The sequence below is a fragment of the Hypanus sabinus genome, chromosome 3 (assembly GCF_030144855.1).
Source record: "Hypanus sabinus isolate sHypSab1 chromosome 3, sHypSab1.hap1, whole genome shotgun sequence".
Lineage (NCBI taxonomy): Eukaryota > Metazoa > Chordata > Chondrichthyes > Myliobatiformes > Dasyatidae > Hypanus > Hypanus sabinus.
Genome location: NC_082708.1, coordinates 55104614 through 55123391, shown reverse-complemented (window position 1 = coordinate 55123391; position 18778 = coordinate 55104614). Strand labels below are relative to the sequence as shown.

The window sequence follows — 18778 nt, the reverse complement described above, 5'->3', positions numbered from 1 at the left end:
GAGTGAAAGTATGATGAAATTGACCTGAAGGGGTAGCCATTTCTCCCTCATGGATGCTGCCTGATCAGCTCATTTCCGGCATATTTTTATTTCTTTATTTCCATTTCATCTCTTACAATTGCCACCATCTCTAGTCCAAGGTGGGGAACAATAAGTAAAATTATTCCATATATTACCTTCCGAAGTCCTGAAACAAGTGGCCATATTTTACACAACGGTTGAATCGCCAAGTGGATAGTCATTCACTTTTCCCTAACACACTAACTTCGAACTTAGAATACCTGGTGTCTTACAATATTGGACAGCGAGTATTTTAACAACGCTTTTATCAAATATGCATATATGCAAATATTCACACTGTTTTCTCTTCATATTTAAAAATGCGTTAGTTTGTTTTTCCAGAGATACATTGCATGCTTAATACCGTTATAAAAAATTGATCTCTTGAATTTACTTAGTTCTTTGTACTTAAGTTAATACTTGAATTGAAGGTTTTACTTCTTTCTGTCTAATAGACTTTATATTCTTTAATTTCCAAACAAACTTTAATCCATTTAATCCACGTTGTTTCACATACATTTCGCCCTAGTGATTTTTTTCCAACAATAACAATTTCCAATTCACTCCTTTCAATTCATCCTTTCTGTATAACCAGTGATACCATGTGATGTAATTTTATTGATACTCAGCTAAATGTACTGGAAAATGTTTACTCTACTGATACACAAACAGAGAACATGGTATCTAGCAAGGGAAACAGGAACTACAAATTGTCAGGCTGAAGCTGAATATTACAGGACCGTGCCACTTTTAATTTAAATTACAAATAACTTCAATCTTGTCCAGTCTATGGATTTACCAAACATGGGTGAAGACAATATTGAAAGACCAAAACAACGTGGTGCATAACACATAAAGAGCAGGACTGAATTTACACAAGGCGTCCTGAAAGCTCCTTGTATAAATATGCTTAATTTTCTGTACTAGTGCATAAAAGAGGAACAAGTCTAATCCTAAAGCTAAACTGAATGAAAAAGATTAGAGGTTTAACTTCTACAGTATGAAGATAAAAGATGATATCAAATAAAGTCTGTATAGAAATTAAATAAGTTGCTTCAATATAAAAAATGTAGGTCCAGAGGAAATAAATATAAGATAAACTTGCATTTGAAGAACACACAAATGGAGGTAGATAGCACGATTCATTTGCATTCTGCTTTGATGAAATCTCACAGGCATTAAAAGGCAGCAAAGGGTCTTTGCCTTGGTCTTTCTAACATTGTTTAAGGCAATAACGTCCCCACATTTATAAAAATACAAATCATTTGTTACATACTTCTGGTATTTTTCCAGCCAAGAAACAGAATCCACTAATAGACAGGAATTTTCAGAAACCAACAAATCCAGCAAACTGTCATGGTTATCTTCAGCATACAACTTTAGCAAGGCTGTGTCAATTTCTGCCTTGTAGCCATTTGCTACTTCAGTGCTTCGAATCTCATTCAAGTAGCTCATAAGGAAACGCTTGCACTTCTTAATTTTCTCTTGGTCACCCTGCATGAGTTGATTCAAGTCAGCATATTCATGTAAAGGGGGATGGGACCGTATAAATGTAGAGGTTGAAGGAAGCAGTAGTGGATAGAGAGACATTAACTCTCTTACATCGAGCTGGCCATTCCTGTCAAGAGAAAACATTCAAATAAACACAAGCTGATCAATGTTTAATAAAAACATAAACAGGACAGTCAAATGATTCAGACTACCCTGAACAACATCTGTCAACGAAAGTCATTCAACTAATAAATACAAATTAACAATTGACCTCAGAGAAAACCATTAATTACTGTAGTGAGAGAAACAGAATTATGTATAACTGGAAAGCTCTTTCATAGGGCCTAAGAAACATGCATCATAAGCCAAATGAGCTTTGTCTACACAACAAGATTATCAATTTATGATATTTAGATTCGTAATTTATTTAAACTTGCTTAGAAACAAATATATAGGGGATTAGATCTAACTGAACCTTTTGACCAATATTATAACAAATAGAAGCTTTGATAGAATACAAGAGAAGCTTTGGGAACCCAATTACAATAGTTCATTAAGCATCATCAAACACAACTGATTGAAATATTTAAAACTATGCTCAATGCCCAAGCAACACCTGAATTGTTGCTTAAAGACTATAAGAATTTGAGGCACATTACATGCAATTTGTATATATTAGGGTTGATTACAGATGTCAGTAGCGTTTTATCTCTGGACACTTCTCCCTGAACTATCATTAATTGAACAGTTGCTACATGCACCAGTTAGTTTAAAATGTCTGAATTAAGAGCAATCTAATGTAAGTTCTTAATGGCTTACTGGATCTGACCTTCCTTACCACTTAGTGTTTGTGAAACAAATGGAACTGCAGTGCAAGATCAGTAGCAATAGAGTTAAAACAAAACTACTGCAGAAAATTAGATTTGTGCTGCAAAATAAGAAGCAGAATCCACCACACATCAGTCGGAATCTACACTGTCAAAGCAATTCTTACCTGAAGAGTTCTTTAGCTTCTAAAAATTGAAGCTGGCCAAACTGTATAAACCCAGCTTGCTGCAGAATTCTTCTGTACATAACCTACAGATTATAAACAGACTTTCTTAGTCAAATAGCTTTAAAGACCATTACTCAGACATGGTTAGTCAAAGCCTTGGGACAATGAACATGGACTATGAACAAATAAATTAGTGCCTTTCCAATTCATTAGGAAAATTATATAGTGCTTAATTTTTATTTGCAATACCACACAAATAATGCAGTTTTATCATGCTGAAATACTTTTAATATTTCACCTAATATTTTCAATAATAACTGTCAATGGCAAAAGATCAAACAGGAGCATATTGCAGATGTCTCTATACTATCTATATAAATAATCACATTTAGCAATTCATTCACTATAGCTCAAAAGAATAAAATATACTCATTTTCTGTGGATATGCAGAACCACAACTGCAGCAATTAATAACAAAATAAAAATCTACATCCTTATTTTAGTGGATGGTTACTAAGGAGAAACCCTTGCCCATTTTCCACAAGGGAGTTGTACACAATTGGATGTGGATGAATAGAAAATGGACAATACAAGGATCAATTTACATCATTGGCAATAAACAATGCATGTTATATAAATATTACAACCAGGAACACACTGCTTGATTTCTACATTGAGCAGAATGGCTTTGGTAATTTAGCTCTTAATATCCTACTAACCTGAAATTTGTCTTTTGGAATATTCCGTCGCGCTGCTTTTGCTAGGACAAGAGCTTCCTCCACCCTGTGGCTGGCAAGAAGATCTTGGATCTGCCTTTCCAAAGGCAAAGGTGCCAGAATATGTATTTCTTTACTAGTGGCCAAAATCAGTTTCCCTGTTGGATAAAATAGATCTAACATGTCAGGTCTGCAGCTTATAATGCACTTAATATCTGTAGCAAATGCGTTACATGAAAACAAATGACAATATGCTGGAATGTAGAAGCATGGGGGAGGATCTCATTGAAACCTTTCAAATGTTTCACATGGTAGATGTGGAAAGGATGTTTCCCATGGTGGGCGAGTCTAGGACACAGAGATGCTGTGGAGGCCAGGTCATTGGGTGTATTTGAAGCAGAGATTGATAGGCTCTTAATTGGACACGGCATCAAAGGTTATGGGGAGAAGGCCGGGAAGTGGGGCTGAGGAGGGGGAAAAGGATCAGCCATGATTGAATGACAGAGCAGACTCGAAGGTCCAAATGGCCTAATTCTGCTCCTATGTCTTTATGGTCTCTTAATACAATGTTTATCGCCTGGACCATTTTTGAGAAAACTATTTTGACAGATGATCAACAAAACCTACCATACTTTATTTGAACCTATACAGAACTCCAGGATTCGGTTAAACATTTGAACCAAAGCAGAAATTTAGGTTATCACACAGGTTACACAAGACAACATCAGTTTCAAGCATCACAGTATTTTGTTCCTGTTTTAAAGAATTAAGGTGACATTTTAATATCACTAGCTTGAAAAATACAAAGAAGTGTTTGGTTCATGAACATCAGGAATCAACCCATCATTAAGTTCAAATATACTCTCAAATGTTCAAGTCCAAATGCTTGATAACTGGATAATATTACAAACATATGACACCACATAAAGCAGTGTTTTGCAGGGAATATGCTATCAATGTCTTTGTTTTGCTGCACTCAATCTTAAGAGCTCTCAATGGTGTGGATACTTGTAGCTGGAGCTTTTGAAGTCTACATGACACTAACAGAAATCCACCTTCATTGGTGGACTCCAATTCACTGGGAAAGAAAGAAATCTTTAGCTGGAGGCCCATGGCACAAGTTTGGAAACGCCCTTGGACAGATTTTCCTGCCAACCATACTATATTAGCTCAGGCAGCATCCATGAAAATGAATAAACAGTCGATGTTTCAGGCCAACACCCTTCTTCAGGTCCTGAAGAATGATTTCCCTTTGAAACTGTTTGTTCATTTCCATGGCTTCTGCCTGACCTGCTGAGTTCCTCCAGCATTTTAAGTATTTTGCTTTCGATTTCTAGCATCTGCAAAAATTTCTTGTGTTTATACCATTGCAGATGCAGGGATATCCCCTCTTTCATGTCATTTCATACCGCTGAGTGCATCATAGAAATCTTAACAGTAATTGTCACATCTACAAATAAATCAAAGGATCCTGATACTTTCTATTCACTTTCAAAACCTAATCACTTGCCAAGTCAGAGAGTCAAATTTGATTTCCCTAAACACAATTTGCTCCAAAGATCCTTGGTATGTTTATAGCATCGCTACTGGGACATGGTGAGCAGAAAAAGATTTTGCTCAGTTGCAGTAAATGATATTACCATTTAAAACAGTTTTATTTGCATTTAAAAAAAACGCAAATGTTTTGAATTCCTTTTGATGCTGCCTGAGTGATTCCAGCACTTTGGGGTTTTATTTTGAGAAGTCAGAATTTATACTTTTATTCACTTTGGTAAACAGCTGCTTTCTACATCACCAGATACAGGAAACTGGGAAAATGCAGGTGGAGAGCATCCTGTACTATTTACCCAAATTTCTGATTAAGTGGGGATAAAATTGGATAGCTCATTCAGGAACTCATTGGTAAGAATAAGCATGATACACAGTCTACATAAAATGAACATTATCTTAATACTCCATAGCTTATAAGGGAGTTAACTCAGCACAGCTTTGTGCATGAGAATCTCACAAATTTAATTGTTTTTTTTTGAAGTAGTGCCCAAGAGGATTGTTAAGATGGTAAACATTGTTTACATAGATTCTAGCAAGGCTTTTGCAAAGTCCCACGTGGTAGACTGGTCTGGAGGGGCAGATCTCATGGGATCCAGGGCAAGCTAGCCAGCTGGATACAAAATTGGCTTGTTGGAAGAAGTCAATAGTAGTGGAGGGTAGCTTTTCAGATTGGAGGCCCATGAGCAGCAATATACTTCAAGGACTTATACTGGGTCCTCTGCTCTTTGTCTATACTTTAATGATTTGGGTGAGTATGTAGGTGGTATGATTAGTAAATTTACAGATGACCCAAAATTTGTAGCGATAGGCATAGTGGAGAAGTCATCTAAGATTAAAGACATCTAGATCAACTAGGGAAGTGAGCAAAGGATTATGGCAGATAGTATTTAACTCAGACAAGTGTAAAATGATACATCTTTCTAAGTTTACATAGATTCTAGCAAGGTTTTTGGCAGGAATTTCATAATAAATGACACTAGAGAGTGTGGTAGAACAAAAACATAAGGATATAAGTACATAATTGACTTGAATGTGGCAACACAGATAGAAAAGGTGATAAAGAAGGAACATGAGACATTTGTCTTCATCGGGCACTTCCTTCTAAAATCATCACAAGATTTGTTTGTAAGATTAGATGTGCAGTATCACCCTCCAAGGATTTAAAATCTTGAGATCTAGTTGTGGTGTACATTTGACAGTTTCTACCAAAATAAAAAAACACTGTCAACTCCATGCCAGAATGTACAGGTTAAATGTATCAGCAGGCATGATAAAAAAAACATTGTAGAATCAAAACTATTTACAAAACGTCATTTAAAAGGACTGCATTACATTTCAGCCTTCAGATTATAAACAAGGTAATTTACTGGATTTATTGCTTGTCTTTAGTGAACAATTTGTCCCCTATATGAAAGTTCGTTGATGGTACTAAAACAGAAGTACAGGCGATAGTAGAAGTGGTTAGGTGAGCACAAAGATGATAAACAGAATTCAACCTTGTGATGTGAGGAGTAAGAAAACATACAAAGTAAAATACAGCAAAGGAGTACACAATAAATAATAGGTTACTAAAATGGTACAACAGCAGAGGGAACTTGCAGACAGATTCCTGAAGAGATAAATGGGGTGAGTGAGTTAGCATATGGGATAATTGCATCCATTTGCTCCATCACAGAATACAAAAGCAGGGATGTCATGCTGAAATGGAACAAAACTCTAATTAGGCCAGATGGAGTACCAAATATTCCGATTATTATTACATACAAAAGTGACTCTACAAAGGGCAGAGGGGAAATTTACAAAGATGCTTGGACTAGAGAATTATGATTATGAAGACAGACCAGATGGTCTGAGAATGTTTCCTCTGGATTAAATTAATTTGACCAAAGATTTAAATAATGAGCAACAATAAAACTATGAAAAGACTTGACAGGTGAAAGGGAAGTCAGTAACTAGGGAACTTAAAATTCACATTAATTATGAAAGATTTCAAGATAAGATGAGGAAAATAAAAATTCTCCCAGAGCACAGAAGTCTGGAACAAACAACTCAAAAGGCATACGTATATACAAACACATCACTTTTAAAAAAAATGTACTAGAATTAAAACTTGGTGCATTAAAACCCTCAAAACCTTGAGAACTGTAATCAACTTAAATAGCAACATTTTAGGCTGGGTTGTGCAAATGGACTAGGTGGAGGCATCTTATTTAAATTACCTTCAAAGTCTTGTAGTATGTGACCGTCTCGGAATGGAATTGTCTGCTTTTGCTGTTGGTCAAGCATACTATGTACAGTAAGAAACTCTTCATCCAGAGCCACCACATAAGGAAAACACACAGCTGCTCCAATCACATTCTCCGACCAGTGAACAGGTGCACGCTGGGAGATTCCTGCTGCTGTCACAAACATTCCTGCAAAGGAAAATTAAAGTAATTAATGAGTAGCAATTATCATGTCCCTAATGTTTTGCACTAAATTTGATGCCTGAATGGTAAGTACTTATTCATAATTATAGCACCTACAGCACTGAGAATATAAAATGTGCTAATTCACACATTTAATTACAAGCAGTTTTTCAATCCTTTCGCATTCCCTAGACTCCAACAAATGTAACTTCTATTAGGTGCTGGGTCTGCCCTTTTAAATTTCATTCATTCTCTTTTTGGTAATAAATATTGTCAATCTGAGCTGGATCAGCCATGGTAGTGATTCTGTACTGTCTCACCAATTCCAAATTGCTTAATCCTATTCTTCAATAGTTCATACATTTAGCACAAAAATGTTTCAATTATCAGAATTCTTTGCCTCAAGCAGCTGTGGAGGCCAAGCTTTCATGTATATTTATGGCAGAAGTTTATTTGATGAGTTCTTGATTGGTCAGGGCATGAAGGGATACGGGCAGAAGGCAGGCGATTGGGGTTGAGGGGAAAATTGGATAGGCCATGATAAAATGGCGGAGCAGACTTGATGGGCCAAATAGGCTAATTCTGCTCCTATATCTTATGAAATTCACATGCCAATTTTGGACGTCATTAACAAAAATGTATCTATACTAACAGCTGGGCACCACACAGTGTAGTGGTTAGTACAACGCTATTCAGCTTGGGGCATTCCAGAGTTTGGAATTCAATTCCAAGACTCTGTAGGTCCTCCCTATGGAATGCACAGGTTTTCTCTGAATCTTCCGGCTTCCTTCTACAGTCCAAAGATGTACCAGGTAGGTTAATTGGTTACTGTAAATTGCCCTGTGATTCGGTTAGGGTTAATCAGGGTTGAGAGATTGTTGAGGCAATGTGCTTGACAGGCTAACTCCAAGCCAATTAAATAAAAATAACAGTTGATTCCAAATTATTCCTACACAAATTTTTAAAATAGTTGATTTTCCATTATTAATAATGGCCACCATTAAAAAAAATTGGTACACAAATATTCGCTTTGGAGAAACACTGCAATCTCTATAGTCCATCTTTGATTCCATACCCACCAATGCTGTCGGTGCTAAAATGCCTAGCACACTACTTGATTGTATCACTAAACTGAACCACTAAATCGATTGTATCACTTGACTAGGCCACTAAATTGTGACAGAAATTACTAAGAAAACCAGTGAGCACTGTTTGGCACAATGAACTCCGGACCTACCAAAATTCACTGCACAAAGACCTAGGGACAAAAAAAAAGAGGTAAAACACAGGCTAGCCATGCTATATTACATAGGTGTCCTTAAAAACAAAATCGCACCTTATGGATAAAACACCAGAGTCTTCTATCACATCCTCCCGACATTCAACTCCCCACAGGGGTGACGCTGTGCTATACAGATAGAAAGGTAAAAAGGAGTAGCTTTGAGAATCATTCACTCTACACTCCATGAGTTTCATGGCATCAGGCCAAACATTGGCAAGGAAACCTCCGGATTTCCACCAACTGTATTCCCTCAGTGGATAAATCAACAATGAAAGGAAGCGTTCTCCTGGCACTGGACTCCAATGTCCATTATCAGAAAGGCTCAGTAGCAATATCACTGTTTGAACTCAGTCGGGAGGAGACAGCTGCCAGACTGGGGCAGCAACAAACAGTTCCCTCTACCCACCGGGAGGTGGGGGGTGTGTGGGAGTGGGAGTGGGAGTGGGAGTGGGAGTGGGAGTGGGAGTGGGAGTGGGAGTGGGAGTGGGAGTGGGAGTGGGAGTGGGAGTGGGAGTGGGAGTGGGAGTGGGAGTGGGAGTGGGAGTGGGAGAGGGAGAGGGAGAGGGAGAGGGAGAGGGAGAGGGAGAGGGAGAGGGAGAGGGAGAGGGAGAGGGAGAGGGAGAGGGAGAGGGAGATATCTGACACTCTTTAGAGATAATGCTTCAACTGCTCAATATTTCCTACATTTTCTTTTTGACTCCAAAGCTCAAAACTGGGCATCCCTGGAACAGTATGGACCACCTGCAGCAACGTACACCAAAACAATCTTTAACTTGGGGCTCGGTATTCCTTCAGCCTACCATTACTATCAAAGTAGAAATCAATCTTAGTTCAACCACTCAAGCCGCACAAGGCATGACTAGAACTGAGGTATAGCCAATGAAGCTGCAACATGTCTGCTAAACAGCAAAACAACACAGGATAGAGCAGAGGAGACCTCACAACCAACACATCAGATAAAAAGCACTGCAGATTGCCACATCACAACGTGAATGGTGATAGACAAATAGCTAATGATGCCATTAACATTCTTATTCTCAACAATGTGGCAAGTGTGGCAAGCAAGTACTAAAGACAAAGGTGAAGCAATCACAACCACATCCAGCCAGAGGTGCTGATAGACAATCTATACTGAGATATCCTTTGCTCAGATGCCCATTATTACAGAACCTAATCTTCAGCCACGTGATGACAAGAAACGGCTGAGGACTAGCTTCGACAGACAACTTGCTGCATGAATGAGCTGGGCCAAGAGGACTGTTTCCAAACTCTACAACTCATAATCCAACTAGCCAATTATCACCTAGTCTATTTTCAAGTGAAAGGTGACATCAACAGTGTTGTCAAGCAGCATTTATCTGCCAATAACCTACTTACCAATTAGTAGTTTGGATCTGAAATAAAACAATTGCTCACAGTATTGGTCCAAACATGGATTAAACATTGGCATTTTAATGCAATGTATTCCTGCAAGGGAGCATTGGCACCCAAATATCCCCTTCATATTGCAAATGGACCAGACTTATAAATATTCTATTGATCCTTCACTGATCAGTCGAAATCCTGAACTTTCTATCCAACAACAAACACAGTGGAAGTGCCTTCACCAGAAGAAATATAGGAGTTAAGGGAGCAATTCACCACCACCTTCTCAAGGGGATTTAGGGAGAGTCGATAAACACCAGCCTTGCCACTGACATCAAGATCCATACAAGACAAATACATTTTAAAATATTAAAAATTCTGTTCCAGTTTCCTTTCACTGTTTGGTATTTGCTATTTTTTGTGCTAACCCTTAGATATTGCTTTTGGTTCAGATAAGTCAAGATTTTTTCCTTCAAATGTCATATTCAACATCAGTAAAATTTGAAGCTATCAATTAAGTCTAAGTATTAGGGAACAATTAGTCTTAATTTGGAAAAAAAAACAACAGACTTCTAATGACTAGCGTTGGCAAAAATGTTAGATTAAATATTCATGGTGCTCTCCTAGAAACTTGATTGAAGTAAACTTTTAAGACAATGTGAAAATTGTGCTGGTGAAACCGCTCATGCACTATCTAAAAGTAAAATATTTAAATCCTGAAAAGCCATCAATCTGAAATATTAACTGTTTTTCTATCTACAGAAACTGAGCTACTTAATTCATCCAGCACGTTATTTTTCCCCATTACAAACCTTGATTATTTCACTTCCATTAAGTAAATGAACTGTTTTCAAATATTGCTCTGTGAGAAAATAGTGAAAACAATACTGACAATGTTGAAGTTATCCTACAGTCATGCGACACTGTTTTTTAAAAAGTATATAAAAATGCCTTTTCTTTCTCCATGCACAGGAAATGAAAAATACCACAACAACAGAAATTTGATTACAATAAATGACAATTAGCTTAACCATGTTTGATTTAAGCACAAAAACAAAATCCAATCACTATTTCTATAATAGGAGCAAATAATGACATCACTGGTAACAATGTAAATCTTCAAAAGTAGTTTCTGGGCAAAGAGAATTGGAAAAGCACAGAACTATATTTTTTAATGTGGTGACTTGAACCTTGACCAATACTCCAAAATGTTCAATCCCCTATATAAAAAAATGCAATTATTTTTACCCCACATTTTGGAGTATGTACAAGGTATGATTCTCCGCACAACAAAAATAGTTAATGGTGAGAGGACAGCCAAGTTTTAAAAAAAGGTGATTTCGCAAAACACTTGTTATGGTCACGAACATTAGAATGACCCTGGGTTGAACTTGCAGGTTTGTATGGAATTTGACTAGTCACTCATTTCCACCACCTTTTCACTCATTGTTCAGCTATATGATAAAGCCTAGAAAGCTTTAGTACAAAATAATGGCAATACAAATTTGCTAACACAAGCAGTTTGATGGGGAGAAATACAGATGCACTTAAGGAAAAGATAGTTGCACAACAGAGACGGGAATAAAGAAGGATGGGTGACGTGAAGTAAGGTGGAAAGAGATTGGTTATACTCAGAATGAAACCCTCCATACAACTCAGGGTAGAAGTTATTATATATTAGAATTAAAAAATGCCATTTTTTCTTCCAAAGTATCAAAAGGCTTTTACATTTGTTCTGGTATTAAGACGAACACATCTGGTTTAGAGTTGACAGAAAATTCACCCACAGTAAGTCTGCATATTTCTGCTGACAAACTATGTTATGGTACAGTATTTCCTCTCTTCCACCTCAGTGATGTAGAAGCAACTGCAGAAGCAAGGTGATATAGTGTAACAGCCAGCTACACTGGGTGGGTAAACTAAAGTATCTGGTTTTCAAAATACATCAGTTTGTTCTCCCATTGAAGAGTGATATTAGCTGGAAAAATTCAATCATGAGCATTACTGCTGATATCCTTTTTCAGTGAAATAGTCTTGTTACAAATGTGATGTGTCTTTGCTAGAAATGCTCAAAAGCCAGAGAGAAGAATTAAGAGTTCTCACCCACAGTGCCTCCATTATCGTAAGCTAATAACATGAAGGTGGTTATGTAGCAGAATCATTCTACATAGGAAACTATATCTATTAATATAAATTTTATTGTAAATTGTTTGCAGGTAACAGAAATAAATGATGTTTCAATAAACTGTCAACACAGTAAGATTCCTCACACAGACACTATTCACTACTTTTATTTTACATTTCCAGCCAGGGTTCCCAGCCTTTTTTTATACCATTGAGTCTTACTGTTAACCGAGGGGTCTGTGAACCCAGGTTGGGAACCCCTAATCTAAAATGTATGGCTCCAAAATAGGAAGTTCATTCTCTACAAATTATAAAGATACATATATAAAGTTTGCTATGATTTAATACCTTTACTTTTCAAGACTGGTTTGATAAAATGGGTAAGTAAACATGACGCATTTTCACGAGTGGACAGATATGCTGGCTGTTGTTTGGGAAGGAGATATAAATAGTCCATAAGGAGGTGAGAGGGAAGCAAGGAGTCAACACTAACCAACAGTATTAATGGACTAGCCACACAAAAGCAGTGATTAAAACAGCAGCTCTGAGCTTGGATATCTTGCACATACTGGTCCTCCATTTAATTCCTTAACACCTTTTCCCTATCTTTGCAAATACGTGATGAAATTCTCGCAACATGCATGAACTCTTGAACAAAGGCAGCTGTCTCAGCTCCATCAACCTGGGTTTAGCTCCAACCTCTGGTACTGTCTGTGTTCGTATGCCCAAGTACTGAGTGTGCCAGCTTCCTCTCTCATCCCAAAAATAAGCTGGTGGATAGTTTAATTTTATGCTTCAAACTGCCTTTACTGAACAGTTACTTGTAGAAGTATCAGGGGAGCGTTAATGGGCACATGAGAGAGGGAGAAAGTAGGGGAAAGAGATTAATGAGATTGCTCTGACAGTCATCTTAGATTTGATGGGCTGGGCTGACTGAAGGAGGAATGAGAAATGTAAAGCAGTGGCCAATTGACATGTGTTGTTGCTGCCCTACAACATAATCTCACTCACATATCTCAATCCAATCCTTCTGCCATTTCCGACACGAGGAAAATATAGCAGAATCAAATTTATTCACCATATATATTTACACGTATTAGGAATTTGCTGGCGCAGCATGCAAGCAAAAACATTCGACAATTATAAAGAATACAGAATTATATACAATAAAGTTTGAAGAAAGGATTTGAAATAAAATGTGCATAAATACATAAATACCAGCATGTATTTACAAAGTGAACAGCAATATATAAAGCGGGTTAAAGTGTTCACTGTGCAGAATTAATAGATGGGTCCAGAGTAAATAGAAAGATTGATCTGATTAACTGCCAAATGGAAGAATCTTTTGAGATGGCGTGAGGTTTTTGTTTCAAAAGCCCGACAGTGCTTTCCAGAAGGGAGCTTTTGGAAAAGGCGATTTGCAGGGTGAGTCATGTTCTTGCTGCCAGCTTCTTGGTCCAGGACACATACAAGTCCTGCAGTGATGGTAGGCTGCAGAAAGTTACTTTAGCTGCTGGCCTGACAATTTACTGTAGCTTTCATACACTGTGAAACGATGCTGCACCGAACCAGACAGTAATGGCTGATGTTAGGATGCTATGATAGCAATGTAGAATTGCACCAGTATATTCTGGGGAAGATGGACTTCAACCTACCAACCTGCACATACCTGATGCTAGTTCAACAAATCCAGAGAAGTGGAAAACAACCTATCTGGGTGACACCACAATTTCCAACCTAAACTTTTACTCTGGCAAATGAATCATGAGCATAATGCACTGCAGTTACTTGCCAAGGCTAATCTTCGGTGACAAGGAACCACCACCACTAGGAAGACCCCTCAAAGTTTATCATTCTGGTGTGAAAAATACTGCTACTCCTTCATCCTTGTCAAGTCGAATGCCTGTTGTTATCTGCTCATTGGGTCAGAAGCAGTTTGAGGTAGTGCTTCATCTGCAGCTTCTCAAAGGTAATTAAATGCTGGTCTTGCCAGGGATACCCAAAATCTCAAAACGGAATACTGTATAAAGTGTGGCAGCAAACAGTTCTACATGAGCTTGTATAGAATGCTGTACTTAGGCCAGTATAAACTGAAGCTCCAATACAACATGCCTGCAGCAAAGAGAAATTGGATGCTAGTGTTTATAGGTAGAACAATTAAACATACGCAAACATAATTACTTAAGGCTGCAGTTAATGAGATGAAGGTGGATAATAGGATTCAGAAAAAGAAATTCTGAGGATAAACACTTTAAGAACATCTGTTCTCATAATTGATAGTCACAAAGATAGTTTTTTTTCCCCGGGACAGAGGAAAGGCTGAAAAGGAGTTATCATCAACCTCTCCAACAGACATCTAGAAGGTATGAAGAAAGTGGAATCATAACAGACGGATTCTACATACTTGGTTCAAGCTATGTTAGGTAGATAAGGTTAACTGTGTGACCAACGATTTAAGTCACCAAAAATTGATTATTCCCTTCAGGGAGCTGAAGCATGAACCCACAGATGTTCTTCTGGTTGTTGCCTGACAGACTTCGAAGTTGCTCTTATGACCAGCCTTGGAAATTGTGACAGATCAGTCTTTCTTGCAAATAGCATATTGGGTCAGGAGGGAATAGTTGCATTGAACAGTCTGTACTGGTAATTCAGGGTAGCAGTTCCACCCTAAACATAGCTACATCCTCACTTTCATTTTCAAAGCCTGTTTCCTTTATGTGCAAAACATCACCTATTTCTGCTTTTATTTGCTTTCCACAACTACAAAAAGCAAAAATCAACATCTATACTTTTCATAGGGAGAACATGACATTGTCACTGAATGATAAATTTTATTTTCTACTATTTAGCTTTGGTATTTTAAACAAACAGTTAAGTAAATAAACGATATCAGAATAAAATGAAACTTTTCTGCACCATCAGATGTAACAATGTTGGCAGGAAAGGTAATAAAATTCAACAATGACAAAAAATAAGCTCTCAGAACACCACGACCAAATCCACCATGTAGCAGAACAATGAGGGGGAAATAAGTGAAATATCATTTCAAGCATCTTCCTTCGCTTCTAGAAATAACAGAACGATAATCTCTTGACTTGTACAGAAATTATAACCTCTGCCAGCTCCACAGGCTATGACCTCCCAGTCACCCAAAATGTCTTTTTCTCAGTTCCATACCACCTTACCTCATCACCCTCTTCACTTCCAAGTCACTGCAAACACTGAATTATTCTCTGTAATGGGAAGATTTTACCAGTAGTATTTACTGTATATTTACTAAGGAATACCTCAAAAGCTCCTTAAAAAAGGGATTAACAATTTCTGGAAACTCTGTTTGCAGGAGTTTTAAATTCGAGTAGAGCAAATTATGAGGGCATTCAGCAGGAACTAAGAAGAGTCCATTGGAAACACCTTTTTTTCTGGCAGGTCCACATCAGACAAAGATGGAAAGATCAGTGAACCCTGAAGAGAGGTGATGAATTTAGCCAAGAAGAAAAAGTATGCAAAGCTTTGGAAGTTAGGATCAAACAGAGCACATGAGGATTATGAAGAACTAAAGGAGGGAATTAGGAAAACCAGGAGGGACCATAAAAAGCCCTTGGCAAATAGGATTAAGGTGAATCCTTGGTATTCCCCTTAATCCCACTTGCCAAGGATAACTGCATCAAGAGCAAGAGGATAACTAGAGAGCAGGGGTAGAGCTACTCAAGGATAAAGAGGGGAACATTTGCTTAAATGCAGAGAATGTGAGTGAGGTACTTAATCAGTACTTTGCTTCAGTATTTATATTTACTAAGGAAAAGAATATAGAGGACCAGGAGATCAGTGCTGAGTGAATAAATATGTCAGGGATTTTAGAGAGGAGGAAGCATTGGGTCTCCTAACAAGTATTAAGATGGCTAAGTCCTCAAGGCCTGATGGAATTTACCCCAGGTTATTGAAGGAGGCAAGAGACGAGATTGTTGGGGTCTTGACAACTATTTTCACATCCTCTAGGCACAGGCAAGTTCCCAGAGGATAGGCAAGTGGCTAATGTTCTACCTCAATTTAAGAAGGGAACAAGGGAAAATTTCCAGAAACCATAGAATGATGAGTCTCACATCAGTTGTAGGAAAATCACTGCAGAAAATTCTGAAGGATAGGATATATGAGCATTTGGAAACCCATGGCCTAATTAAGGAGAGCTAGCATTGTGTGGGGCAGGTAGTGTCTTACCAACATGATTCAGTGCTTAGACAAAGTGATGAGAGAGTTTGATGAAGGTAAGGCAGTGGATGTTGTCTACATGGATTTTAGTAAGGTGTTTGGCGAAGTCCCACGTGGGAGGCTAATCCAGTAGATTAGGATGCGTGGTGTCCATGGTGAATTGGTTCTTTGAGTTCAAAAATGGCTTGCACATAGAAGACAGAGGAGACTTATTCGAGCTAGAGGTCTGTAATTCATGGTGTTTCGTTAGGATATGTGCTGGGACCTCTGCTGCTTGTGATGTATATAAATAACCTAAATGAAAATGTAAATAGGTGGGCTAGTAAGTTTGCAGACGATAACAAGATTGGTGGTGGTGTGAATAGTGTTGAAGACCAGCAAAAAAGACAGTGTGATATAGATCAGTTGCAGATAAGGGCAGAAAAATGATAAATGTGAGGTGTTGCACCTTGGTTGGGCAAATGCAAAGAGACAGTACACTGTTAAGGACAAGACCCTTAACAGTTTTGCTGAGCAGGGAGACCTTGGGATCCAAGATCCATGAAAGTGGCTACACAAGTCGATAGCATGGTTAAGAAGCCCTATAGAATGGTTGCTTTTATTAGGCAAGGCATTGAATTCAGAAGTCAAGAGGTTACATTGCAACTTTATTAAACTCTGGTGAGGCCACATTCGGAATATTGCATAGAGTTCTGGTCAACCCACTGAGGCTTTGGAGAGGGCGCAGAAGGGGTTTACCAGGATGCTGCCTGGTTTAGAGGGCATATGCTATCATGAGAGGCTGGACGACCTTGGGTTGTTTTCTTTGGAGTGGAAGAGGCTGGTGGGAGATCTCATAGAGGTTTATAAGATTATGAGAGGCATAGAGTAGACAGGGAGCATCTTTTTCCACAGGGCAGAAATATTTAATTACTGAGGAGATGCACTGCAAGGGAGAAGGGGGTAAGCTCAAAAGGGATGTGACGGGTAAGTTTTTTTCAAACTCAGTGGAGGATGCCTGCAATGCACTGCCTGATATGGTGGTAGAAGCAAATACATTAGAAGCTTTTAAGAGACGTTTAGACAGGCACTCGAATGTGAGGAAGATGGAGGGATATGAACACTGCATAGGTAGGAAAGATTAGTTTTCGATTTACTTTTTAGCTGCCCTGGCACAACATTTTGGGTTGAAGGGCCTGTTCCTGTGCTGTACTGTACTGTTCTATGACCAGCCAAGATGGGGAAACAGCATTTAAGATGGCATCAAGAAACTCAAGCCCATTCATTGAGTACTCTGAGACCCGGCATGAATGATGGATGAACTGCACTATCTTCTGAACCACCCAATTATCTAAATCCTCCTGCCTCACCTGTGGCTGAGTCTGCCAACCCAATATTAGTTTCACTGGCATCTCAGAACCCAAAGCACGGGAAGGGAAATGGGTCTTCCTCAATCTCCAGATACTGAATAAGGAGTCATAGAATTGTTTCTGCATAGAAACAGACAAGATAACACCACTCATCCATGCTGGCAGTGATGCTTACTTACACTATTCTCATTTACCCCTATTGGGCCAGTACCCCTCGACTCCAAGTACCGGTCCAAATGCCTTTTAAATGTTGCAATTCTACCTACCTCTACCACTTCTCCTGGTGGTTGTTTCCATACAAAGCCACCAACATCTGTGAAAAACCTGCCCCTCAAATCTCCTTCAAGTTTATTCCATTTTACCTTAAACCTGTGCTCTGTAAAAAAAAAGATTGACTCTCTATCCTACAGCTCTCATTTGTATAAACCTCTCGGGTAATCCCTCACCTCTTTTACTCCAGTGAGAATAAATGCAGCCTATCCAATCTCGTCTGATAAACCATCCATTTCAGGCAAAGTCCAAGTGAATCTCTTTTTGTACTCTTCCTAGTGCTAGCACATTATTCCTCTTGTGTGGATAATTTTACCTATTTAATTCATTGGCTGGGATAACCACAATGGACAATAGCTTCCTATATCACAAATATCTAATATGCTATGCCAAGTTTGCAAGTTTGCAGATTATTACAGTACCATTTTGTGGTGCAGAAATAGTTTAATCTTCCAAATTATTAAAGAGGCACTCAATACTATTGAATATCATTGAACAAATAAATAAATAATTGCTTTAGGATTAATTGCAGAAAGGAAACTAGGTTTGGCCTGTACAAATAAGATTATAAATCCAGTTTAAATATAGTAGTGAATCATTCGTTTTAATAAAAATAGATTGACAGGCTATATAGTTCAAAGGTTAATTTAGTATCAAGTTTCTTTTTGAGTAATTTGATTTTCGTATCTTATTTTCCCAACATCCTGAACAAAAATACTGAATCCAATGACCCATATTTTACTAGCCCACGGCCACAACTGCTGTACCTGGTAATCAAACACCCAATTTACTGGGCTGACATGCAGAGGGACTAACTCGTTGACCTGAAACACACTGGAATCCAATGGAGTCCTTATTATTGGAAAATCAGTGTCAGATCCTGCAATCTGAACATGATCTGAGTGTTGTTGGAGTCGTCGTAAATTGACAACTAAGGGAGCAAAGGCCCCAGACTTAACCAC

General features: G+C 38.2%; 1 protein-coding gene across 4 annotated transcripts in view; it reads right to left on the bottom strand.

Moving 5' to 3' along the window:
* The window catches only part of tgfbrap1 (transforming growth factor, beta receptor associated protein 1), a 41158-nt gene that overhangs the window by 13466 nt on the left and 8914 nt on the right, over window positions 1-18778 (bottom strand). For all 4 annotated transcript variants that reach the window (XM_059964391.1, XM_059964390.1, XM_059964389.1 and 1 more), the window contains 4 exons: window positions 7032-7226; window positions 3265-3419; window positions 2546-2628; window positions 1337-1678 (listed from right to left, as the gene is read on the bottom strand). In XM_059964391.1, the coding sequence (XP_059820374.1) occupies window positions 1337-1678; window positions 2546-2628; window positions 3265-3419; window positions 7032-7226 (775 nt within the window). The remainder of the gene's footprint in view (window positions 1-1336; window positions 1679-2545; window positions 2629-3264; window positions 3420-7031; window positions 7227-18778) is intronic.